Here is a 26,711-nt window from a genome sequence, read left to right on the forward strand (position 1 = left end):
ACACTAGCTGTTCCCCGCGGCTTCGCACGCTTTTTGTAAGCTTTGCTCGTGTATGAGGACTTCTGGTTCAAGTGAATTATATTGTCAACGCCGATGTAGAGTTTACCTTGTTGACACTATCAAGAAAATCTGCCAAAAGTGTATGTTTATAGCCATTGTACACGTACATGTACTTAATAATAAAGTGGTCTAACATTTAAGCTATAAGGCCAAACAGAAATTCATTTGAAAGACAAATATCCATAAAAACTTAGCGCCTTCACATAGTGTGTGGTTATTATACACAACTATCTCGTAATTGTAGTTTACAATGTGCAGGCGCTTTGATAACTTGTATATTTTGCAGCGCCTCCTGGTGGTGAGTTACATCAATGGGCATAGCATATAAACCTTCTACGTGGAAAAATACATATACATACAAATTTTCATAATGATCGGTCAAATAGTTTCTGAGTCTATAAAGGACAAACACTCAAACATTCATTTATATATATATATAGAAGATTAAAAGATCTATGTGAAATTTTTGTAGGACATTATATGTATATTGTATCACCATCTATTATTAAAATGGTCAGGTGGAAGAGTTCTTTGTTGAGAGATCCAAAAGCTTAAAAAAAATATTTGTTCATTTGGTTGTACATCAGGAAATACTAATAGAACTGTTATTAAAAATAATTATTTATTTTTATTCAAAACAATTTTGTAGCATTCAATCAGAAAATCTTTTACTAAAACACCTACGAAATTATATAAAAAATTAATGTTTCACTTTCAAAGCTTCTTTAGTTTTTTTACTAAGTTTTAATAGGATTAATTACTATATTAAGCACAACTAGTTAAATAACTCTCATATCCAGAAAATTTATAGCTATGCAAAGACTTTACAGATCTACAGCTTTTGTCACGGAAATTTCATCTTGGAAACTCTTCTCGCTTGTGTATTCGTAGTATTTGTTCAGATTCTTTGCACCAGTTATCTTCAAAGTCCACACCCACTCACTGGTGATGTTTGCCTTGTTTGGAAGTTTTACCTCCACAAATGGCTTGGAGTTCAGGTACTGAAATAAAGAACCAAATTAATATCATAGTATGTTTACTTTTAAATAATTAACATGATTTCTTACATTCTCGTTAATTAAAATTTGTTATTTGTAATGGTTGAATCTAATTCCAAATCTTATATAGATGTATTCCTGTTTATTTTTGTAAGCTCAAACAATAAAGTATAAGTTTTAATAAAATAAAATCATCCTAAAACAAAGTTGTATCATTTTAAAAATAATTGTGAATAATTTATTATAATTAGTATTTACTTTTAACTGTTAATGTTTCTACATTGAATAATAATATTCGGCTGTACTGTCTGCTTTTACTAATCAGATGACAATGATTCTAATCAATTAAAACAATAGTAAATTACATTAAAAAAAAAAAATAAATCCACTAAAAAGAATTATTATGTAAAATTAAAAATGCTAAAGTAGTATTATTTTTTGCAACACACATCAAAAGATGCCATGACACCATTATGTTGCATATAGTTTTTACTGAAAAATATTTTACGTTGAAGGCATTAACTCGGATAGGTCGAGACAGTAATGAAATGTTTAAGAAATGCTAGAGACATGTACTAGCAATGTTTAAAGAAGAAGGACAATTCAATTTTTATCAGAGGAATAGGTGGAGTGAAAGAAAGTATATATATTAAAGCCAAGACACCACTTTAGTGTATTGTGTGAGCAACTTCTGGCACAAAATCTATTTTAAATAATTATTTGAAATTTTTCTACAGCATGATAACATTTTCAAATAGCCTTAATTTTCAAGGAAGCTCTTTAATTTACAGTTTTAAATATTTGTATTTGTTTATTTATACTCCTGAAGTAATTTAATTTGAATACAAACAAATTTGTGTTAAGTTTAAGAATTTGAACAATTAATATATTTATTTAACCAATCCTAACTAGTGAGATAGTAAATTTGGACTTTATTTATTGGCTCATTATTAACTATTACCGATTGGGATAATCATATTTGAACTTTGCTCATTTGATCATGCAATAAGAATTGCATTTAAAACCTTTCTGAATCTTCAACTAATCACCGTTTTCATGTATTGATGGATGCTACAAGTTGTAATTGCTAGCAAGATAATTGTTATAAAATCACTAGCATAAGCCATTATAAATATTTTCGCATGAATAGAAAGAAGGAGAATCTTACTTTGCAGTGTTGATGTTGGTTATTTACTGAAACATAACAGCTGACACTATAACCAACCAAAACAACGCAAAAGTGTTACTGCTTAGCAGTAAAACTTTAACACAAAAAAAAATCTTTTTTTTTTCATTCTACTCTATTAACTATAAATGTAAGGCATCCAGGTAAGTGAAAAAATCTTGTTATGTTATGGAACTTTTTAGTTGATTTAGTACCAAAATAAATGGACTTTCCATTCTGAAAATAATATTATAATTAATATTATGAAAAAACATCACCAACACAACACGTGTTGATGCCACAGATCCTGGTACTGTAACCAGCAACATGTGAGTGTCAATATGACAGATCTAGGATAATTTGTTGTCTTTTTAATAATACAGGTTTAAATGTGTGAACTATTTAATCAAAAACTTAATTTGTTTTTAATATTATGAAATTTGTCTAATTCAATTTAATGAGGTCTTCTGTTCCAAATTATACATTTTAATTTTTACTGGAGATAGTTCCCTATTTCTTATTAAAAATAACTAATTGGTATAAGATATATTATACTAAATACTTACTTCCAAGTACTCAGAATGTCCTAATAACTGGACCCTTGTGCTAAATGTAAATTTTGGACAGCCCAATTTAATAAAATTGTCATTTGGCCAAGGGGAAAACGTGGCGTATAGAACAGTCATTTTCTTATTTGTTGTGTACCTGTGGAAAAAAGTCATGTAAAAACTTGACGTGTTTGAAATGTACACATCAAAAGTACGTAATTTAACTTTAAGCCGACTAATTTTAATTTATTTTATTCAGCAAAAATTCTTTATACTTCACAGAAACGCGCTATATGTGCACTCAGTATTGATTAAGGTAAGTCATATAATTACCTTAGTACTGGTTGTTTTACATGCATGTCTCTCTCATATATTATTGCAAAATTTAATATAAAACATTTAAAGATGCAGTGCATCTCCTGCATACATCCGCCCATGAATTAGCACAGATTCAATAGTTTTATAACTAGTGAAATCATCCCCTTAACCCTTTTAGTGCTAAGGGGTCTGGCACATTGCCATACCCAAGAGTGCTATGCATTTTAGTGCATATATGCAGAGTTTTAGTAAATTCTTTACTATTTCCTTATTTGAGGTCACATCTTATTAAATTTTTTTTTGTATTGAAGATAATTAAACAATAAACCGAAATAAATACAAAAACATACATTTGTACTTATTTGGATTGTTATAAAAAATTTTTCTTTATAATATAAATGTTTTTTTATAATTCTTTTTTACTTTGGCATACAATTTTATTATGTAAACAATCTTATATTATTTTTCTGAGGCTACCATCGGAAAGAGCAACTAAAACTAAACTAAACAAATTACATATATTTGATTTTATTTTTACACAATAAATAAGAAGTGTGGATTAAAAATATAATAACTTGTCCGCGCCAAATTTTGCCCTACATATAGGCCTAATGTTTGAAATGCTCAAGAAAAAAAAGTAATACACTTACTATTATTAGCATAAATGTTTTACTAACTTTATTATTATTTATAAGAGAAGAAATTCAAACACAGTTAACACTTTTTTTACCTTAATAATTGTTTTATTCAGTAATAAAACTATAAAAAAGGTGAAGTAACTAATCATAACCTGCAATGTTCTTATTAAACATTGTAACTTAGTAAAATATAACACACACACACGGAAAACACAAATGAAAAATGAAGTAATGCAATGATTTGGAATACTAATGAAGTAGTATTTCACAATTATAACACAATTTAATGGATAAAATAAGATAAAACAGAGTAAACAAAGCACAGCGTTAGTTCGCTCGCAACGTAAACATCCGAACTGACCTTTTTATTTCACGCCAATGACGTATAAACAGCTGGTCGTCGGCAAATAAATATACAAATATCGTTACTCTATGGCTTTTGGATGAACTGTCATCGTTTGCAGCCAGTAACTTGCATAAACTGAACCAATATATATAAAAATACGCTGCGTCTACGACGTAGACGCTAGCACTTTTCGACATAAAAGCAGCGTCTACGACGTAGACGCTATAGCACTATAGCACCTCTTTAACCCCAGGTGATCTAGTGTAGAAGAACTGTATGTACTGCATGCACAGCTTATTCCTTTGAAATAAGAGAAGTAGGCCTAATATTATAAGACATGTTTTACAATTTGTTCCCAGTATTTGTTATTTGTCTTATAATACAAAGATGCAACTGGTCATAGCAAGCCATACCAACACAACAAAAATGTTGACATTAATGGGACATCTCGATATATACTGTTTTTGGACTTATGATCACTTCTTAAAAAGACCTAACCTAACCTATTCTAACGTGAGATACCATCAAAGTATGAAAATTAACTTTGTTATACATAGTGAACTGGCTCTCACCAGACCCCAGATGTCATAGAGTCGTTCTGGCAAACAGTCCATGGTCTGGATTTGTAAATAGCTTCTCCGTTAACTTTCATCCAAGTCCCCAGTTGGGTCAGCCTTTCCTCAAAAATAGGAGTAATTATTCCATCTTTGGTTGGTCCCACATTCAATAGTACATTTCCTAAAAACAAATGGAGTGTTAATTTTAATTTTAATCTTTAAACATTTCATTACATGACATGTAACTTTACACCACACCAAACTCTGGATTTAAACTCCCCACTGATAGCTCAAAGAAGTCCAATTTAGACTTTCAAAATGTTTCATTAAAAAGTAAATCTGAGCATAAATCTACAAATATTCTTTCAATTTTTTTCACCAAAACATTCAGCACCTCGAATCGCGAAAAGAATCATTAGATATCATTTTAGATCTAATTAAACCGAATATTAATTGTATTGACCGAGCACAATATGAAACCGAATGAATTACAAACATTTTATCTGGAAAGCTTTTCTATTACATCTGAGTACAGTCGTACCACCACCACTGGAGGCGGGGTGGTCATCCTGTCGGAGAGGAGTTTAAATTCAAAGGCTCTTAGACTTGAAAAGATTGAAGAGTTGACAGAAGATAAACTTTTTGAATGTTGTGTGGCTAAATATAAAATAAATAAAATATCTTTTGTTCTAGTGGGAATTTACAGGAAGCCACAGTTACAAACTCTCGAATTTTAAATAGGTTAGACAAATTATTTGAAACCTTAGCTGGTCTTAAGGATGTAAAAAACAGTGTAATAGCCGGAGATTTTAATCTCAATGTTCTAAAACACTTCATCTGAAATTCAAAAATTTTAAGAATATTCTTAAAAGGCATAATTTTTATTACTTAGTAGATTTTCCAACAAGAGTTACTTCAAATTCATCTACTGCTATAGATAATATTGTTACAAATTTTGATAAGTCTCTAACACAGGTGACTGGTATTGTAACTGCACTGTCAGATCATGATGGACAAATTTTTGAACTCAATCTACCAGTTGTGAATGGTCTTGAAAAAAAATTTGAATATGTAGAGTTTAGGGACTTTTCGAAAAATAATATGAGTGTTTTTAAGAATGTCTTGTCCAATGAAAATTGGTTGACAATGTATTTAGCTGATGTAGATAAAAAGTTTGAGGTATTTAACAGTATTTTTCAATACAACTTTAACTTAATTTTTCCTAAAAAAAAAGTAAAAAAATATCTTGGTAAAAGTAAATGCAGCTGGATTAGTGACAAATTGATTATGGAACAGAAGGATATTGTTGAGCTTACAAAACAAGCTAAACGTAGTGGTAGTGAAGATTTCATGAAATATTGTAAATGAAAACCAAAGATTACAAAACTAAGCTAGTTTTAATGCAAAAAAAACCTTTTATGACAGACAAATTAGAAACTCAGATAATATCAGTAAGAAAAAACATGGCAAATTATAAATAAAGAGATTGGAAAAAGTTCTAATGTCCTAAAGGGTTCTATAAATTGTATAAAAAATGATAATGATGTAATAATAATCAGACCCTTTAAGCATCTCAAATTGTTTCAATAACTATTTCATAGATGTAATAGGAGATTTAAATCCAAAAAATACAGCTAAGGAACCACAGTCCGCAATCATTCAGGTGCAAATGTTTCTAGATCAAAATCTTATACAAAACCCTTTTCGGTGTAATCCGTAGATGAAAAGGAATTAGATAGAATTATTTCATCATTAAAAAAATAAATCATCGTCGGGGCCATGACGAAGTTCCGCTGAAACTAATTAAGTATGTTGGTTAAGTCCTTGTTGAAGCCTTTAGTTCATTTAATTAACTCGTCGCTTATAACTGGAAATTTCCCTGAAGTTTTAAAAGTGTCTAGAGTAATACCAATTTTTAAGAAGGGAGAAAAATTTAAAATGAATAATTATCGTCCGGTATCGGTTTTACCTTCTTTGTCAAAAATTTATGAGCGAGTTATGTACAGTCGATTATAGATCATCTAAAAAACAATGATTTATTTGATAGGCAGCAGCATGGATTCCGAGTAAGGTAAATCCATTACTTCAGCTCTGCTAGAATTTACGGAAACTATAATAGATTCTATAGACAAGGGGGACAAGTCCATAGGGGGTTTTCATGGACCTGTCAAAAGCATTTGACAGTATTTCTCACCAAGTCCTTCTTGACAAACTTAAAGTCATGGGTTTATCAAACCTTTCTCTAAACTGGTTTAGATCATACCTCTCGGACAGATCCCAGTATGTTGAGATTACGTCAAAACAAAATACTCTAGTAGTAAAACATAAATCTAGCACACTAAAAATCAAGCATGGAGTACCTCAGGGTTCTATTTTGGGACCATTGCTGTTTTTTATGCTACATCCAAGGAATGCCCTCAATCTTAAACAACCATTAATGGTACAAAAAGTAATTTGATCTTATATGCTGATGATTCTAACTTAATTGTGACTGCTAAAACTTATGAAAATCTGGAAATAGCCTGTAAAGAACAATTAAAAACCATTCAAACTTATTTTCAAAGAAATAGTCTATTTTTAAATGGCTGCAAGACTAATCAAATGATATTTTCCACTGTACAAAGTAAAGATATTTTTAGAAATACCAATTTCAGTTAAACAAACTAAAATTGAAAAAAATTAATAGTATCAAATTCTCTAGGACTTAATGTGGACAATAATCTTAGCTGGGATGGTCACATAAAATATTTAGCGAGCAAAATTTCATCAGGGCTCTACATCTTGAGGCGCATGTCTTTACTGTGTAGCACTGAGACATTAAAGTCAATCTACTATGCACACGTGCATTCTCATTTAGCTTACGGGTTGGCCATTTATGGTGGAACATCTAAAAAAAAAACCTAGACACAATTTTGATACTTCAAAAAAAAGCACTAAGAACAATTCTAAAATTTAGAAGAGAGAATCTCGGTAAAAGAAAAAATTTTCCACTTTAGAAATCCCAACAATATATGATCAATACATTTTAGAGTGCATTATGTGTGTAGGAAGTAATCTTGACAAACTAGATACGCGGAGTAATATTCATTCTTATCACACTAGACACCGAAACAACCTAGATTTACCCCAACACAAACTTAGTTTCTACAAAAAGAAAGCCACTTATATGGGCATTAAATTTTTAAATCACCTGCCGACAAATATAAAGAGCAAAATCTATGAAAAGGGCTTCCGGTGTTTTTTAAAGAAATATTTGCTGCAACGCCCCTGCTACTCATTGGAAGAGTTTTTTTTCCTAAATCCCAATAAAATATTTATATTTTGAGATGCTTTTTGGTAAAATAATAGGACTTAGTATAATCTTAACTCAGAAATGTCATTTTTTATTTATTTGATTTAAAATAGGCTAACTAAATTGTAGTTTAGGGTTAAATACATAATTTATGTACTATTCTACATATATGACACTATTCTTGTATGTATGTACAAACTGAATAAAGAATTGAGAATTGAATTGAATTGACATGTTATCTACAGCTATATTGTAAATTAAATCTACTTCTGTAATTGATAAATATAAAGAAATGATGAAAAAAGGACATAATTTTTTAACAGTCTTCAGTAGTAGTATTTAGAAAACTACTACTATTTTAAACTGAATATTCACTTATGAAATAAAACATTCACATATCTGCTTTAGATCTTCCATTATGTTTTTCACTTACTCAGCTGCAATTGAAGTCTGTGGAAAATTATGAAAGTAAGCATAGGTAAGTCAAATTTTGTATCATAATAAAGGCATTGATAAAATAGAGCAAGGAACAAGAACATTTCTTTAACATGTTTGCTACCAAAAGTTATAGGAGCATTGTGTGGTGTGAGCACCAACTCTTCAAATCTTGATTATTAAAAAGCTGTCATAATAACTTTAATATATCGTTCAAAAAAATTAAAATACCAAATTTAAGATAAGTTAAAAGAAAATTTCTGTGCTACTATTCACCTAAGAAAATATTGAATTTTAAGCAAGAGGGAAGGACTGAAGTAGAACTGTATCAAACAAATCCCATTTATGATATAATTTAAAGTCTAATTATCTTTTCTACTAGTGACTAATCAAGTCTACTAGTAATGTCTAATAAAGGAGCTGAGTATGGAGAATCAAAATCATAAGCATCCAAAGCATCCACAAGTATATTAGGAATGGCTGCCTAATAGGGATAACACTTTCTGTTCAGACCAGTGGCTACATCTTGTTTTTAAAAGGAATTTCAAGGAAAGGAATATACATTTTATACTTACACGACAGATTTTCTTGAATATTGGTGAAGGAAATATAATTCACTCGAACGAGAAATGCTCAGACACATGCAAAGCCTACGAAATTGCAGATTTAGCCGTGGGTAACTGCTAGGAGTAGTTGTTTGGAGTAAGGATCAACCTTTTTATTAATAACCATACCTGATTAATAAAATTTAATTCATATAGTGTGCCCATAAAGTCATGTTACACTTTTAATAGTTATTTATCACAGGTCCGTGAAATAGGTTTAAATTAAAACTGCTGTTCATAAAGTTTTGTTTTCATTGACTTAGTTAACAACTGTTGACATCTAGTAATGTCTGGTTACGTTTTTGTAACATCAGCGTGATTTACTTAAAATATACATTTGGTGTGCTTTGCCCCTAGACTATGTTTTTAGTCCATTTTACTATGCTGAAAACACTATCAACAGATTTATCTATTTTGATATGTTAGAACACTATATTCATGAAATGGGGGTTAGATTTTTTAATACGATGGAACACCTTCCCACTATAAAAAAATTGTTTGTGATTTTTTTAATGAGAAATTGCTTGGAAGTTGGAAAGGTCAAAGTGAGTGGAAGACTTGCCCATCACGTTCACTTGACATTATCTCATTAGATTTAAATTTATGGATCTGTGTTAAAAGTTAAGTTTATATAAGAAACTTATTCAAAATATTGACGCTTAAAGAAACTAATCCGAGCAGCGATCATTTACCCCAGAAATCCTGATGAAGGTTTGGGAGGAGATGAAAGTTGGCTTGTACTTCTGCAGGTCTATTCATGGTCGAGTTCATATAAACTTATTTAAAACTGCTTAAAGTACTCTTTAATCATATGTTTATCTTATTATTTTACTGTAAATACTTCTATAAATAAAGTAATTTAATAATATGACATGAATTTGTGGGCACACTCTATATATATATATATATATATATATATATATATTATTTGTAGTGAATTACTTTACAATTAAAACAAATTGTTTTTAAAACATTGGCACTATATTTCGGTGAAAACCGTCTTCAGGTGCAAAAATTGTATAAAATATAAAAGAAAACAGTACAAACGAAAGTAAATTTATATATATATAAGCAATACAAAATTTTGATATTATTTATTGTACTTGAATTTAACATAATAATGCATAATTCGAAGCCAATTGAAGCCAGTAGTGGCCGGATCAACTATTGTTTTAATAATTATTTTCAAAACAAAAGTACAAAACTTACCACCACAACTAACAGTAACAGTCAAGTTTGTAAGGATTTCATATATCGAAAGGTAATCTGCTAAAGATGCAGTTCTTCTGTAGCCCCAGGATTTGCTATCAATTGACATTGCATTCTCCCACTTCTTTTTTTGGAGAACTCCTAAAAAGTAAAACTCTGAATTAGTTCAAATCTATTTTCTCATTTTAATTCTAACTATAAGATAATGACAATGTATTTTACTTTCAACACTGCAAAATAAAATAGGTGGATACAAGAATAACAACAAATAATAGATATGAGTCATTGAGGATCATTATTTCCACAATTTACTGTGTGACACTCAAACATTTTTTCACAAAAATAAAAGAAATACTGAGAGCTGAATGTAATTTAATTTACTACAAGTTAATGTAACACAATTTACCGTAGAACAATATGCTACACTTCTAAAAACATATAGGACCAAAGTCAAAGATTTATACATTAAAGAGATTTTCTGTTACCTAATTGAAAAATTAATGTTATCTGCCAATTATAAACAAGATATAATTATCATCATTCATTCAAGTTTGTGTGTTGTAAAAATACAGTGAAAAAGAAATTAAGAGCATTCAAAACAAAATGCACAACATAAGTAATAGTATTTATGGATTTTCTTAAAAACAAATTAAAATAATACATAAACTTTAGCGAGATATGCTACTACAATGTATGTACTACTACATCATATGGTGCTGCATTTAATTCTGTATAAATAAAATTTGATTATTACCATGTAAAAGTGTGAATTAGAGTAATAAAAATAATTAAAACAGTTCAGTGGGTATCCAGACATGCTAGTGAAAGGTTACTATCATTCTTTGTTGAAATGACTACTTCTTTTGCGGACTACATGTGTATTCAACATGCTTTCAAAGTAGACAGCTTTACCGAAATGTAAACAAACCGTTATATAAAAATCTGATCTGAACTAACAAAAGTTGACGTTAATGAAAAATCTGTTAGGAGAGATTAAAAGGGAAATAAAACCACAATAAAATATAACATTATATATGATAAGGAAAATAATGAAACGCTTCTCTAATCTAGTATTGTTTTACAATGATTTGCTTTTTAACTGTTTGATCAGTTTACTCATATTATTATTGACGTAAATGTCCAAAATATCGCATCATCTGGATCTATCCCTGCTTCTGCAGACTTACCCTGGTTACGAAATTTTCAGGTTAGGTTACTGAAGCTTAAAAGCTGTAAAAATTTATAAAACAATTCATACTCTGCTATCAGTAGCTATGTTGACTTTAACACGTTAAAAAACCTCCAACGCCAAACAATCATTGCAAAGAGACTAAAATATATGATAAAATACTGGTTTGAATAAATCTACGAACTACTAATTTATTTATTAATGATAGAGCGTACAAGGCACTGCCGGCAGGACGTTACGTTCTCATTTGAGGACGTAATTCAACTGCTTACACGAGGACGAAAAGTCCTGCTGGCAGGACCGTTCTTGGTCCCATTAGAAAGAGGGAAATGTAACTAATTAGCGCATACAAGTCTGAAGTTGGTAGCTCTGACCGTTCAGAAATGGCGGCGATTATAGGAAAGGGTGACTGTGTGTATGTTTTCGCTACTTATTTTGATACTCCAAATAGTGGAAATGCATGGAGTCGCTCGTTATTTGGTAGTAGTTATGATACCACTAAGTGTAATGGTAATGTAATTAAAGTGACGTGTAGTTGTGCAACAGTTCTGTGGGACATTGACAAAAACACAACTAGATGTTTGCTAAAAGACTTGTTCTCGAGTGATGGTCGAGCTGTCATCGCTGCCGGTGTGACGCCTGCTGCCAGCGCTGCTATAGGCCTACCCCGCCAGCTCATATCACCTGCAACGCTATCATGTAAGAGAAAACTTTTCACTTTCTACCATTTATAATAGTTGATAAATTAAAACTGGGTTTCTTAGTATATTTAGGTCGTACTTGAATAGTAACGGTATTCATTACCAGGATAGTTTCAAAGGGGACAAGTATAGATGACGGACTTTTGGCACACGTAAAACTCGTAATATTTGTCACATTAAAAGTTTGTATAAATGTTTGTTTATTATTAAAAAGGCATCATGTGAAACAATTTATTTGTTTCAGATGATGCCCAGAAAAGTAAAAGGAGGAAGACTACCGTTCAACTGACCAGTGCTGAAAACAGTTCGTCGTCATCATCATCCGATGAATCTAATGATGAAGATGAAGACCTTGATAGCGGATCAAACAATATTATTGATTTACCTGCAGATGCAGAGGAAATCTATATTAATTCAAACTTAGTTTTAGTTAATGACACTGAATGGGACTTTGGTAAACATATAAATATTGATCAATTCAAGGACCATCAATACAAACCTCGTTTTCACTTGCTCAATACTAATCGAGAAATTCTATCCCTGAATGAAATGGATTTTTGGCTGATTTTTTTCCCCATTGATGATATAACCCATATTTTAGTTTGTTCAAATGCTCATTTGAGGGATAGAAGAAAACCAATTTCGAGACATGAGTTTTTCAAGTCAATTGGTATTTTGTACGACATGAGTATAAATATGTTAGGGATCCGCCGCAACTACTGGTCTACGGAAACCGACGGCCTCTTTCCTGCTCCAGCTTTTGGTTCTAGGTTTGTGATTGGTCTGCATCGTTTTGAAGAAATTTTAATGGCAATGGCATTTGCCATGCCTGAAGATAAAAGGAATGGAGATAGGTGGTATCAAGTTAGGCCTCTCATCAACATGTCCGTAACACATTGGAGGCAGAGTTTTTCCCCAGGTTTCAAATTAACTGTAGATGAATCCATGTTTGCTTGGTACGGGAAAGGCAACTACCGTGAAAATGGCATGCCTGCTGTGATGAAAATTAAAAGGAAACCTAAAGGAGTTGGTTGTGAAGTAAAAACTATTTGTGATAGCACATCAAGAATCATGATTGGGTTGGAAATCAATGAGGGGAAAGAAGAAATGAAAAATAAAAAATGGCAAAAGGACTTTGGTGCCGGAACTGCAACAACGCTACGATTGACTGAACCGTGGCATGGAACTGGTCGAATAGTTGTAGGAGATTCTTGGTTTTCTTCTGTAAAGACCAGTATTCAGTTAAAGGAAAGAGGTTTGTATTTTTTAGGGATGGTTAAAACCGCCTATAGAAACTATCCTCTGAAGCAAACTGTCCTGAGGTGCCCTAAGGAAAAGGGGTCTTTTATATCAGCTACAGCAAGCTCGGAAAATGTAGATCTTATTTGTGTAGGATGGAGAGACCGTAAGGTTCATACGTTTGTAGGTACCTGCTCTACAACTTTACCTGGAAAACCATGTACAAAAAAAAGATATGATGACGACGGAAAACCTTACACCAAAGAAGTAGCACGTCCAAAACTAGTAGAAGATTACTTCATGGGAGCTCCTGCCATAGACATACATAACCACATTCGCCAAGATGGACTAGCACTAGAAACGGTGTGGCAAAATCAACAGTGGCATCATAGAATGTTTGCTTGTATATTTGGTATTATGGAAACTAATGCCTTTTTAGTATATAGCCTTCACAGACCTGCCCTTGAAAAGAAGTCTCACACAGACTTCACTAAGGCACTAGCCTTGCAATTAATAAAAAAACCAATTTGGCCTTCCACCAGAAACAAGACCTGCAGAACCTTTGTTAATCGATGAAGTGAATTTACCTGTGGAGGTAATCTCGCACGTCCTTGTTAACCTTTCTAAAGAAGACGAACGGAAGCGAGTTCAAAGGAAGTGTCTAATCTGCTCGAGAGTGCACGGAAAGCAAATGAAAGCAAGCTACTTTTGCAAGAAATGCAGACCTAATGCTGTCATGTGTAGCCCACAAACTGGCAGAGATTGTTTTGAATACCATATAAAAAATGGTATACCCTTACGTCGTAAGAACTAGATATGTATTGAAAAAGATGACTATGTAGCTATCAAGATAGAAATCATACTTTTTTAAATTTAGTTCTTTGAGATAGCTAAACATATTAGAAAATAAGTCCCAAGATTTTCAATATCTTTCCTAAGTATATGAATACATAATGAATTTTACTAATTAGTTGAAATACTTAATAAAGTTTTCTTGGGTAGATCTTAATTTTTACTACTTATTCTATACTTTTAATTTATTCATGTATTCTCTCTCTGTTGTGTAACGGAACAAGTTTATACTTCGTATGTTTATACATTTATTTTACATTTATAAAATAGATTACAAGGCAGTTGTTGTATTAGTCAGTAAGAGTCATATTAAACAGTTTTACAAAATTTACAGTAGTTTATTGTTCGCCCAACACCATATCTGAAGTATTACTACCACTAATGCGCTCTGGTTACCAAAAGTACTGCCGGAAGGACGCGTCCTGCTGGAAGGACAGTTGAAACATTCGCCATAAGTGCCTTAAGTCCTGCTGGCAGGACGCAACGCTGCGTACAAAAGTACTTCCGGAAGGTCCTTCCAGCAGGACGTGGGACTGTACGCTCTATCATTAATGAATCCAACGTAAAATTTATTAACTTACTGCATCATTTAATAGCAGTATTTAAAGCTAATCAGATTCTAAATTGAATTTCAGCACAGTTAATGTTAATTCCTTTTCCAGTCCACTACCAGTTTCGTCCTAACGAGATTTAAAAACTGATTAAAAATAAATTGATTAGATCTTTTTTAGCTAACAAAGCCTTAGTGTAATTTAATCAATCAATCAATCATTCTTTATTACAATATCATCAAGACATGTGATAGAGTCAAGGTACAAAATTAGTGATTCAAACTAAAGGCTTAATATTCTGCTTCAAATGTTCATGTTGTCCTGATGCAGTTGGTGTTTTCTATAAATTCTTGAAGAGTGTAGACAGGTCTCTCAAGCAGCCACCTCTTAAGTTCCTTCTTCAGCTCCAGTCCTGTCAGGCTTCCCAGGGTTGGCGGGAGCAGATTTTTCAGTCTTCGGCCAGCATATGTTGGTGTTTTCTCCTTAAGGGATGTGCAATGTATTGGCAGGATGCATTGTGACGCATGCCGGGTATCATAGGAGTGGAGGTCTCTTCCTGTAGGGACATTTGTTCTGTCGACGTGCAATATGACTTCCTGTATGTAGAGAGCCACCACAGTCATTATTCCTAGTGTTTCGAATGCTTTTCGGCAGGACTCCAGCGGCCCAAGGTCTGCAAGAGCCCTTATTGCTTTTTTTTCAAGGATAAGTATTCGGCTGACATTAGCAGCTGATGTTCCTCCCCATATAATGAGGCCATATCTGATATGGGCTTCTATTAGTGCATAATATGCTGTTTTTGCTGCTTGAGGGCCACCAATTTGTTTGATCCTTCGCACAACGTAAATACCTGAGCTGATCCGTGCACATGCTGTCTACGTGGTGATTCCAGGAAAGCTTATCATCCAAGGTTAGCCCGAGAAATTTCATATGTCTTTCCATCAGTACGCCTGGGGTCTCAAGAATTTCTTCTCTCTTCCTGCTGAAATTCATCTGGGATGTCTTGGAGGGGTTTACTGCTAGGTAATTTGCTTTACAGTATTGAAATGCTTTATTCAGAGCGGTTGCTGTGTCTGTGTAAAGATCATTTGCACTGGTGTTTTTGAGCAATATCGTTGTGTCGTCTGCATACATTACTGTCATTGTATTCGGGTTCTGAATATAGCTAGCAAAATCGTTTGTCAGCAGTATGAATAAGACTGGTCCCAGGACGGATCCTTGGGGCACACAACGTGTTACTGGCAATGGGTTGGAGCGGTGCTTGCTCGTGACACGGTTCTTGGTTTGTTGCAATTCTGTGACCTGCGTTCGCCCTTTCAGGTAGCTTATGAACCAGCTTTTTGACAAATGTCTTACTCCAAGGCCTTCTAGTTTTTCTGAGATTAATTCATGTCCTAGGCAGTCGAAGGCCTTGCTGTAGTCTAGAAATACAGCTGTGACAAAATTTCCTTTGTCAATTTGTTCTACAAGAAACTCTACCAGGCTCACTATGGCAGAGGTCGTTGACCTACCTCTTAAAAATCCGTGTTGGCTTTCTGTTACAAGATGTTGGTGGTTGAGGTGGCTCATAAGTCTTCTCAGTGCTATTTCTTCGATTATTTTGGAGAATGTCGATATCAAAGAGATCGGTCTATAGTTTTGGGTTTCTGTCGTTTCTCCTTTTTTGTGCAGAGGGTATACTTTGCTTATTTTGAGATCTGAGGGAAAGTGACCATTTTGAAAGGATTTATTTATTATGCCTGCCAGGGGGGCTGTCAATTCATGTTTGAGGTGTTTCACCATCTTTGATGAGTAGTCATCGACACCACTTGAGGATTTGGATTTTAGGGAGTCAATTATATCTTCCACTTCTTTAGGGGTGGTTCTACTCAAAAGGAGCTCTTGATGGGTGTTTCCTAATGTTTGTAGGTTGATCACATCATTGACTTTCTCTGGTAAGTCCGAGTGTTGTTGAAAAGTGGTTTCAGCTATCCAGGTGAAGAATGTGTTCAGGTGTTCAGCCACCTCTGCTGGATCACTGGTCATTTGATTGTTGATTTTCAGCTGTATTTTTGTATTCCTTTCTTTTTTCCCTCTTCTTTCTGAGTTTATTATCTGCCATAAGGCTTTTGATTTATTGTCGGACTGTTCGATGAATTCAGCTGTTGAAGTTTGTCTTAGGTTTCTCAGTTTCAGATCATAACTTTTCTTTTTGGTGATCATCTCTGCTCTGTCCCGTATGTTGCCTGTTGTTTCATGTTTGTTCAACGCTCTGATGAAGTCTTCCCTGAGAGTTTTAACTTCTTGATCATAGTACATGATATGCTTGTCTGCTTTTCTGTATCTGTTGTTTGATTTTCTTCTAGGGCATGTGTGTTCCAAAGCTGCTTGTAGGATTGCATTGAATATGTTGTAAGCTGTCTCTGCATCAGTGCTCTGGTGTACACTGTCCCAGTTCTGTTGTGCAAGGAGTGATTTAAGTCGGTTCAAGTTCCTAGTGCATAGATTTCTATTCACTGTGGCCCCTATACTGTTATCTTCAAGTTGAATGTTCACCCAGCACTGCTGTGCAGTGTGGTCTGACAGGCCTGTTTGAAAAACTTCAGCGCTGATGTTGGTCTGTGGGAGGTTAGAACATATGCAGTCAATTGATGTTGCTGACTCAGGGGTTACTCGAGTTGCGGGTAGGGCCAGCCTTCTTATATTGTGTGTGGTGAGTTCTTGTTCGAGGACTCTACTTTTTACATCTTGTTTTAGGTTATCAATATTGATGTCACCAATAATGATTGTGTACCTGTTGTGAGACTGGTTTTCCTCCAAGATACTTGACAAAATTTCCATTGCAGGTCCTATGCAATATTGAGAAGCTTCAAATGGGTGATGTTTGTGATCATGTTGTGCTCTGTGATTTATGAAGAAATTTCACTAGTTTTTTAAAGAAATTGTAAACTAAATTTACACCTTAGTGTTCAGTTTGACACCAGGAACAGTTACAAGTAAATAGTTTAAATGGCTGCAAGGTAATATCTGACAGTTTTATATTTTTCACAAAAAGTTTCTGAAAATATTGGCATAATTGTTGGAATCAAGATTAGATGGGTCATAGATAAGAAGGGCTCTCTCTGTAGATAAGACAGTGCTCACCTTTGAACCTGGCTATAAACTACTACTGATAACTTGACTTTGTCACCCAGAAGAGCTGCTTCTATTTACAATAACAACTGGTTGTGCCTGACATATCACATCAAGATGGCGGCACATAGTAAACAGTCAAAGTGTGGTTCGTGTAATAAAAATGTTGCCAAGAATAGCAAAGTGCTTTTATGTGCTGGAAACTGTGATTCTTGGCATCATATTACTTGCATAAATATATCGAATGAAGAGTATGAACTAATTAAAACCCTCAAGGGTAAACTTTTTGTACATATGTGACAGATGTCGTCTACCGGCGACTGCTGAAGTAAGTTTGTGCTGTAGTGTGAATGAGAAAATAGCAAATGATGACAATGGACTTACAAATCCAGAACACTTAAAATTACTTACTGATCAAATTTTTAACCTTTCAGAAAACTATAAAAACTTTAGTTTACAGTTTGTCAGTCTTCAAGGCGAAAATGTTAACTTAAAATCAGCTCTTAATGCCCAAGCAGAGGTTATCAGTGACATGATACAAAATCGGTATGATAAAGACTTTAAATCATATGCAGATGCTCTGAAAGTGAAATCAGTGGATCCTCAAAAAGTCGAGCAGGTTAGTAAGTGCATTGATTGTAATGCAAGCCATTTACCAGATGCAAACTTAAACACTGGTAAGCCTAGGGCAAGATTCGATGCTAAATTAATTATGCCTACTCTTGTGGACGAAGACAATAAAGAATCACTGGGTAAACCTCCTTTCCAGTTGGTGAAGTCACGAGCTCAAACGAGACGAAATCGGTATCAAGAGCAAAAAAATAGCTTAAATGTAGAAACTAGACATAGGCCTTCTTTAACACAATTTCCCAGGAAGAAGAGGGAAAATTTTATTATTGGTCAGTCAGATGTTGATGACAACCTAACCTCATCTGACAGAAAAAAGTTTTTGTTTGTCTCCCGCATGGCTCCAAAAATAAGTTGTGAAAGTGTAAAATCTTTTATGCAAGGTAAGATAGAGGCAAACTATGTAGTTGAAAAATTACAGTCTAAGTATCCTGACGAATACTCATCTTTTAAAATAGGCGTACCTGTAGACCTATTTGAAGACATTTACAATCCTAAGTTCTGGCCTAAAAAATTTTACATTGCTGTTTATAAACACAAAATTAAAAAGAATAATTTAAATAGCACACCAGAGCTTTTAAACTCACAGGACATTTGCATGCAAAGCGGAACTTAGGTCCAAAAGTGACGTTATCTGTAGATAAGCCTAGTATTAGTGGCCAGACATTAAAATATGACATATATGTAATTAATACACAGTCACTGGCTGATAAATTGGCTGAACTAGAACATATCCTTGAAAATGAAAACTATATCGCTATCTGTGTATGTGAGCACTGGTGTTCCTCTGAGAACATAGCCTATGCACAGCCGAGAGGTTATTTTCAAGCAGCAGCATATTGTAGAAGCAACAAGTTGAGAGGAGGGGTTGCAATCTACATTAAACATGGCGTTGATTTCCAGATGATAAACGTAGAAAAATTCTGTGTGGAAAGTCATTGTGAAGTGGTGGCTGTGACTTTGTGTTTCAACAGTTGCAGGGTAAGACTTGTATCAGTATACCGCATACCAAATGGTGACTTTGAAGTTTTTTTAGACTCGATTGAACAGTTGATATTAAGTATGTCAAACAAGAAGTGGCCTATCTTAATTTGTGGTGACATAAATATTAATGTCCTAAATGTAAACGACATGGCAACATTAAAGTTCAAAACATGTTACGAAGCGTAAATTGTTATTTTGGAAACAATACGCCTACCAGAGGGTCTGCATGCTTGGATAATGTTATTACAAACCTTCCTAGGGAATATGTGTCTGTTGAGGTTAAGGAACCAATCTCAGATCACTTAGCGTTGGCAGCTAGGATCTTGTGTAAGCCAAACTGTTTAGAAGAGAGATAAAAATGGTCCTGACAAAATTAAATCCCGCAGCTTTACTCAAGGAAATATCAGCAAATTTATGGATTTCCTCAGTATGATAGATTGGAATAGAATAGTGGAAAACCCACCTTTGTCCTTTGATTCATTCATAAAAGTCTTTATTTTTGGAATGGATGAATGCTTCCCCATTAAAGAAATAAATAGGAAGAAATCAGCCTTACATCGCAAAAATTGGTATACTAGCGAACATCAAAAAATGAAGAGAGAAGTGGAAAGCTGGTTTCATAAGCTACAATGGGCCCTCCGTTACCGCCTGCTTGTGGAGGAAACCAAAAATAAGTATACTGCAGTTAGGAAAAAATACAAAAAATCGTTACATCTAGCGGAGATACAGGCAAATGCAGAAGCAATAAAAGCAGCGCCTAACAAAGTAAAAAAGGCATGGGAAATAATAAATTCTTCAAGAAAAGAGACTGTCCACAAAGACACTCACTCTCTCTCTGCTGATGACTTCAATGCGTACTTCATCTCTGCAGTGGCTGATATTGCGAAGGAAGTCGGACAATCACTTACTACAGCTATGGATTTCCTCTCCAGTACCCAAGACGCCACGGATCAATTCCAGTGGAAGACAGTGTCTTGTGAGCAGGTGGTGGAATTTGTAAATAGCATGAAGAGCAGTCACAGTAGAGATATATATGACATTAGTGCAGTGTTAGTAAAAAGTGTCCTACCTGTTATAGTTTACCCCTTAACGGTTTGTATAAACCAGTGTTTAAAAGCTGGCACATTTCCAGACTCCCTCAAGCAATCTAGAGTTGTACCCGTATATAAGAAGGGTGACAAGTCATCTGCTAGCAGCTATAGGCCCATCTCGATGGTACCCGTATTTTCAAAAATCCTTGAAAAAGCAATGAAACACCAGGTAAGTGAGTTTTTTGAAAGTAATTCACTTTTTTCTAAATTCCAATTTGGTTTTAGACAAGGTAGGTCGACGGTTGACGCGGTCGAGGGCCTTATAAGATCTGTACTTACAAGTTTTGAAAATCATGCTAGTACACACACCATCCTTTGCGATCTTTCTAAGGCTTTCGACTGTGTGCCGCACGACATCCTTCTTTCAAAATTACACTTTTATGGAGTAAGAGGTGTGGAGCTCAAACTGTTTGAATCATATTTGGCAAACCGAACACAAAGAGTAAATATTCAAAATTCACTCTCTGATATTGCGAAGGTTGTAAGTGGCGTGCCACAGGGATCGGTCCTAGGCCCTTTTCTGTTTTTAATCCTGATAAACGATTTACCATCTAGTTTAAGCTGTAATTCTGTAGTTTTTGCTGACGATACTACACTGTACTATAGTATGCCAAATAAGGATCTAAACAATCTTAGCCTATTTATGTCAAACGCTCTTGAAGAAAGCATACATTGATTTAAAGCGAATGGCCTATCTTTGAACCAAACTAAAACACAACACTTAGTTTTTACTCTAAGCAGAGCCCATGTCAGTCACGAAAATTACAGTAATGTAAATCTCCTTGGCTTCGTACTCGACCCTTGTCTAAACTGGAGTGCACACATCCAAAAGGTTTGTGCTAGACTAAATAGAGTAATCTACTTATTAAGAAACTTAAGAAATAAGTTACCAGAGCCACTATTAAAAAATGCTTATTTTGCTTTTTTCCATAGCATTCTGTTGTATGGGATAAGTGTTTGGGGTGGAAGTCACCATCTAAAAAGTGTATTGTTACTACAAAAAAAAGCAATCAGAATTATGAGAAGGGCGTCATTAAATGCTCATTGTAAACCTTTTTTTATTGCTGAGGGAATTTTAACTGTAGTAAATGTATATATATATATATATATATATATATATATATATATATGTATGTCTTAGTAAAGTTAAGGAAAAGTTTTGATAGTTTTAAGCTGATCTGTGATAACCACCAACATAACACCAGAAATGACTATCAGTTGCAAGAACCCTTCTGTAGGCTAAGTCTAACAAAAAATTGGCTTGATAGTGTCAGTCTTAAAATGTTCAATAAGTTACCACCTTGTGTTCATCAAGTAAGCCTTTGCAAATTTCGGTCTTCCGTGTACAATTTCCTAGTGGTTAGGCCATTTTATGATATTAAGGAATTTTTTGAGTTACCATCTAGGGAATTCATTACTGCTTTTAGTTCGGGCTAGCCCATTTTTTTCTGTAGGCTACCTTGTTTTATTGATGTGTTGTTTAAAATGTCTATTTTATTGTACTGTAAATGTTTCATGTATGCCTGATCTATATTTTAGTGTTTTAAACCAGTTAGATGTTTTTATTGTAAATGTTGTTTTAAATTTCCGACAAATCAACCATTTATGTAAATAGTTATGACATGTAGGCATTGTTATGCAACTATATTAATTTGTGTTCTAGGTACATTGATACTGTACTGAATTACTATATTGACATTGTCTATTGCTTGTTAAAGTTTAATGACAGAAATAAATCTTGAATCTTGAATCTATGTTGTCTCCCGGGGGCGGTACAACCCAAGTATGTTTATGTTGTGGTTTCTAACCCTGATTCGGATCATCGCTACCTCACAGATGAGCTCCAGGCTGTGCTGTGACACATCAACGACTTCAACAGTGCTCATCAGAGACTCCGCAGAGTAAACGGCGACACCTCCCAGCCTGTGATTGGTTCTGCTATACTCCGTTATGAGCGAGTATCCAGTGATATTTGTATTCTCAAGTTCGCCTCGACTAAGACCGTGCTCCGTCAGGATCAGCAGACTTGGGGATCTTTCACTGAGGATATGGTTAAGTCTGTTAACCTTTTTTGTTAGTCCTCTTATGTTTTGATGAAGGATGGTCAATTTATTCAGTTTTTGTCCGTTCTTTATGTTCTTTGGTGGCTCTTCATTTTCATTTTCAGTGTGGAGTTTAGGTAGATTCTGCCTTTTTGGATGGTTTTGTGTCTTGCTTTTTTTGCTCCCATTACATCTAAAAAATCAGTCAAGAGAGAGCCGGCTTTTGTGCCTGCCTGTGGGGGCACACAGATTTCGGGTGGTAGTGTTGATGCATCAACAATGCTGCTTGGGCTGTCACACTGTGGCAGATCAGCAGTTGAGCCGCCTTTCCCTGCATCGTTGCAGATGGATGCCTTCACTTGGTGCTCTCTCAGGTAGTTGTTTAAGAAGTCCTCAGCACTCTCTGTAGGGCCACGAGTCTTGGCTGTCATTGGTGGGTTTCTCTTCAGGTTAGGTCTGGGGTCCTGAAAATTACTGTATGTTTTATAACTTTCGGATGACGGGTTGAGTTTATCATAGCAAAATTTTTTATATTTTTGAGCTTGTAGTGAGATGCTAAAAGTATTTCTTCTCATGTCGGTGCTCTTTCTTCTTCCTCAAAGTGTGCCACCATGCTGTGATTTATTACATGGTGGGGCATCGTTTTCAGTTACCCTCGATAAAGTTTTGTCCGCTGGAGGTTGAGGATGTTCTTTATCATCCTGTTTTGCTTCGCCCTTGTCATTATCTATCTGCATGTTGAGAAGTTTCGTTTCGAGTATTTGCATCTTTTCTTCCAGTAAGCTGTGGCCTTTTTTTAGGAGGCCTACTTCCGTTATGAGCATGGAGTGACTAGCCATATTGGAGTTTGTGGCGGAATCAGTTTGTGATTCGGAGTGTTTATATTCCTTTGTACTCATATATTCATCGGATAAGTGGGCTTTGTTTCTTAGTTTTAGCCGGAGGGCAGATAATTCTTCCTCTTGCTTACTTAACTTGATTTCATATTCCTGTAGTTTAAGTTCCTGTTTTTCGTCGTGCTCCTCAAATATGGATTTTATGTCACAGATACAGTCTTTCTCCTTGGCCATTTGTGCCTCAAGCTCAAAAATAATTCGTTGAAGGTGTTCGTTTTTGGCAAGATGTTTGTTCTCCTCATTCTCCAAATCTTCAATCTTTGCTTCTAAACCCTGTAGCCTGGCGGTCATTATGTTGTTTTGGTGTTTAAGAAGTTCGTTTTCTTCTAGTAGGGCCGAACCCAGCTTTGCTGCCATGGTTAGGCTATCTCTTTCGGTTTGAGGAGTATTATTTAGTTGATGTTGTTCTAGGCTTTGTACTGAGTCATCCATTGCCGGTGTCTCGGTGTTACATTCATGGGCTTGTTCGGTCTGTTTGTAAACAGCCGCTGACATATTTTCGGCATAAATGAGGGCTTGGTTAAATTTTTTATTTTTGGAATTTTTTATTTTTTTCTGTCCATAAAATTGTAGATTATTAAGGTAAGGACACATATCTGCCGGTTTTATAACTGCGGTTTCCAAAGTTCCAAGGAAGGTGATTTTGTATTTGGTGTTATTGCCAGTATTGTCACCATCATTGACAATAGCGGGCCAATGAGGATAGCCTTTTACCTTGGCGAAAACCATATCTCCAGCTGAGTAGCTGGTTGGTTTTGATTTTGAGGTCATAATGGGTAATTGATTGCTTCAGATCTATTTTTTGTGAATTAGCGCAAAATAAATTGTAAATAATATTAATATATTATTATAAATAAATTGAGTAAAAATATGCCATTGTAATAGTTCTAGGGAATATGTAGAAGAATTCCTGCAAAGTCAATCAGTAAAAATGTAAACAATATTGCAATGTAAACATTAGTATTCTAATCCTGGAAGAAAATTAGTCTTTCTGTTGATTATAATTATAACCTTTACTTACATTGGTTCTTGCCCACAAATAAAATAAATTACATAAAACAGATTTTATTACAAATTTTGCTGAAGAAACGTCAAAACCATTAATTGATTTTTTTTTAAAGTTACGTTAAATTTAACAATGTCAAACAATAAAAACGTAAATACAAGAAGATACGGAACAACAATAGATGCTGTGTTTACAAGATATTTAACAAGATTTGATTCCAGAATTGTTATTTCTGTTATTATAAACCTATAATTTCATTTTTAGAATATAATGGCAATGAAAATGAAGTAATTAGTTCGGAAATACGAGATTGCAGTTAGTGAAAATGATACTGGCCAAATTATAGAAACTAATATAAACGATAATAATGAAAATGTATAAATAATTATTACTTTAATATTTAGAAGACAGCGGTCATTGTAATATAGGAAATTTATAAATTATTACAAAAATATGTATAAAATTATTAGAAAATATAAATATTTTCAATATATATATATATATATATATATATATATATATATATATATATATTTATAGTCTGTTAAAAGAAGTAGTCACTTCTGTTGATTAGTCCCGCGACTGCCTTTCCATATATTTCCAACTTAAGATTACATCAAAATGGAGGTACTTACCAGGATTGAATCTGTCGGCACATGTCATGAAGCCACCGTGTTTACAAAGAGTGTCACTGCCCCACCTGTCGTTGACGACAACAGTGTCCTTAACAGGGCTACTATTGTATAGCCACGCAAGGAATGACAGTGATCGCCAGTAGCTGCTGGGAGCATCCCAATCACCATCAGACCAGAGTACTTGTGGCTTGTACATCTCTACCTATAATGTAACACAACAGTATCTTTAACAGGCTTATTATTGTATAGCCACGCAAGGAATGACAGTGATCGCCAGTAGCTGCTGGGAGCATCCCAATCACCATCAGACCAGAGTACTTGTGGCTTGTACATCTCTACCTATAATGTAACACAACAGTATCTTTAACAGGCTTATTATTGTATAGCCATGCAAGGAATGACAGTGATCACCAATAGCTGCTTGGAGCATCCCAATCACCATCAGACCAGAGTACTTGTGGCTTGTACATCTCTACCTGTAATGTAATACAACAGTATCTTTAACAGGGTTATTATTGTATAGCCACACAAGGAATGACAGTGATCACCAATAGTTGCTTGGAGCATCCCAATCACCATCAGACCAGAGTACTTGTGGCTTGTACATCTCTACCTGTAATGTAATACAACAGTATCTTTAACAGGGTTATTATTGTATAGCCACACAAGGAATGACAGTGATCACCAATAGCTGCTTGGAGCATCCCAATCACCATCAGACCAGAGTACTTGTGGCTTGTACATCTCTACCTGTAATGTAATACAACAGTATCTTTAACAGGGTTATTATTGTATAGCCACACAAGGAATGACAGTGATCACCAATAGTTGCTTGGAGCATCCCAATCACCATCAGACCAGAGTACTTGTGGCTTGTACATCTCTACCTGTAATGTAATACAACAGTATCTTTAACAGGGTTATTATTGTATAGCCACACAAGGAATGACAGTGATCACCAATAGTTGCTTGGAGCATCCCAATCACCATCAGACCAGAGTACTTGTGGCTTGTACATCTCTACCTGTAATGTAATACAACAGTATCTTTAACAGGGTATTATTGTATACAAGGAATGACAGTGATTAGCTTGGAGTTAACAGTACTTGTGGCTTGTACATCTCTACCTGTAATGTATAGCCACACAAGGAATGACAGTGATCACCAATGATCAGACCAGAGTACGTACCTGTAATCACCTTTGACAGTGCAATATGGAGCATCCCAATCACCATCAGACCAGAGTACTTGTGGCTTGTACATCTCTACCTATAATGTAACACAACAGTATCTTTAACAGGCTTATTATTGTATAGCCATGCAAGGAATGACAGTGATCACCAATAGCTGCTTGGAGCATCCCAATCACCATCAGACCAGAGTACTTGTGGCTTGTACATCTCTACCTGTAATGTAATACAACAGTATCTTTAACAGGGTTATTATTGTATAGCCACACAAGGAATGACAGTGATCACCAATAGTTGCTTGGAGCATCCCAATCACCATCAGACCAGAGTACTTGTGGCTTGTACATCTCTACCTGTAATGTAATACAACAGTATCTTTAACAGGGTTATTATTGTATAGCCACACAAGGAATGACAGTGATCACC

At 34.4% G+C, this 26,711-nt stretch overlaps 1 protein-coding gene across 1 annotated transcript in view; it reads right to left on the bottom strand.

The window, feature by feature from the left end:
• Positions 1-663: 663 nt before the first annotated feature.
• LOC124357754 (alpha-L-fucosidase) overlaps positions 664-26,711 on the bottom strand; it is a 41,712-nt gene continuing 15,664 nt past the window's right edge. The window contains exons 6-10 of the mRNA XM_046809787.1: positions 25,096-25,297; positions 10,172-10,312; positions 4,646-4,811; positions 2,790-2,928; positions 664-1,061 (exon numbers count right to left, since the gene is read on the bottom strand). Of these exons, the coding sequence (XP_046665743.1) occupies positions 885-1,061; positions 2,790-2,928; positions 4,646-4,811; positions 10,172-10,312; positions 25,096-25,297 (825 nt within the window). The 3' untranslated portion in view covers positions 664-884. The remainder of the gene's footprint in view (positions 1,062-2,789; positions 2,929-4,645; positions 4,812-10,171; positions 10,313-25,095; positions 25,298-26,711) is intronic.

The sequence above is a fragment of the Homalodisca vitripennis genome, chromosome 3 (genome assembly GCF_021130785.1).
Source record: "Homalodisca vitripennis isolate AUS2020 chromosome 3, UT_GWSS_2.1, whole genome shotgun sequence".
Classification (NCBI taxonomy): domain Eukaryota; kingdom Metazoa; phylum Arthropoda; class Insecta; order Hemiptera; family Cicadellidae; genus Homalodisca; species Homalodisca vitripennis.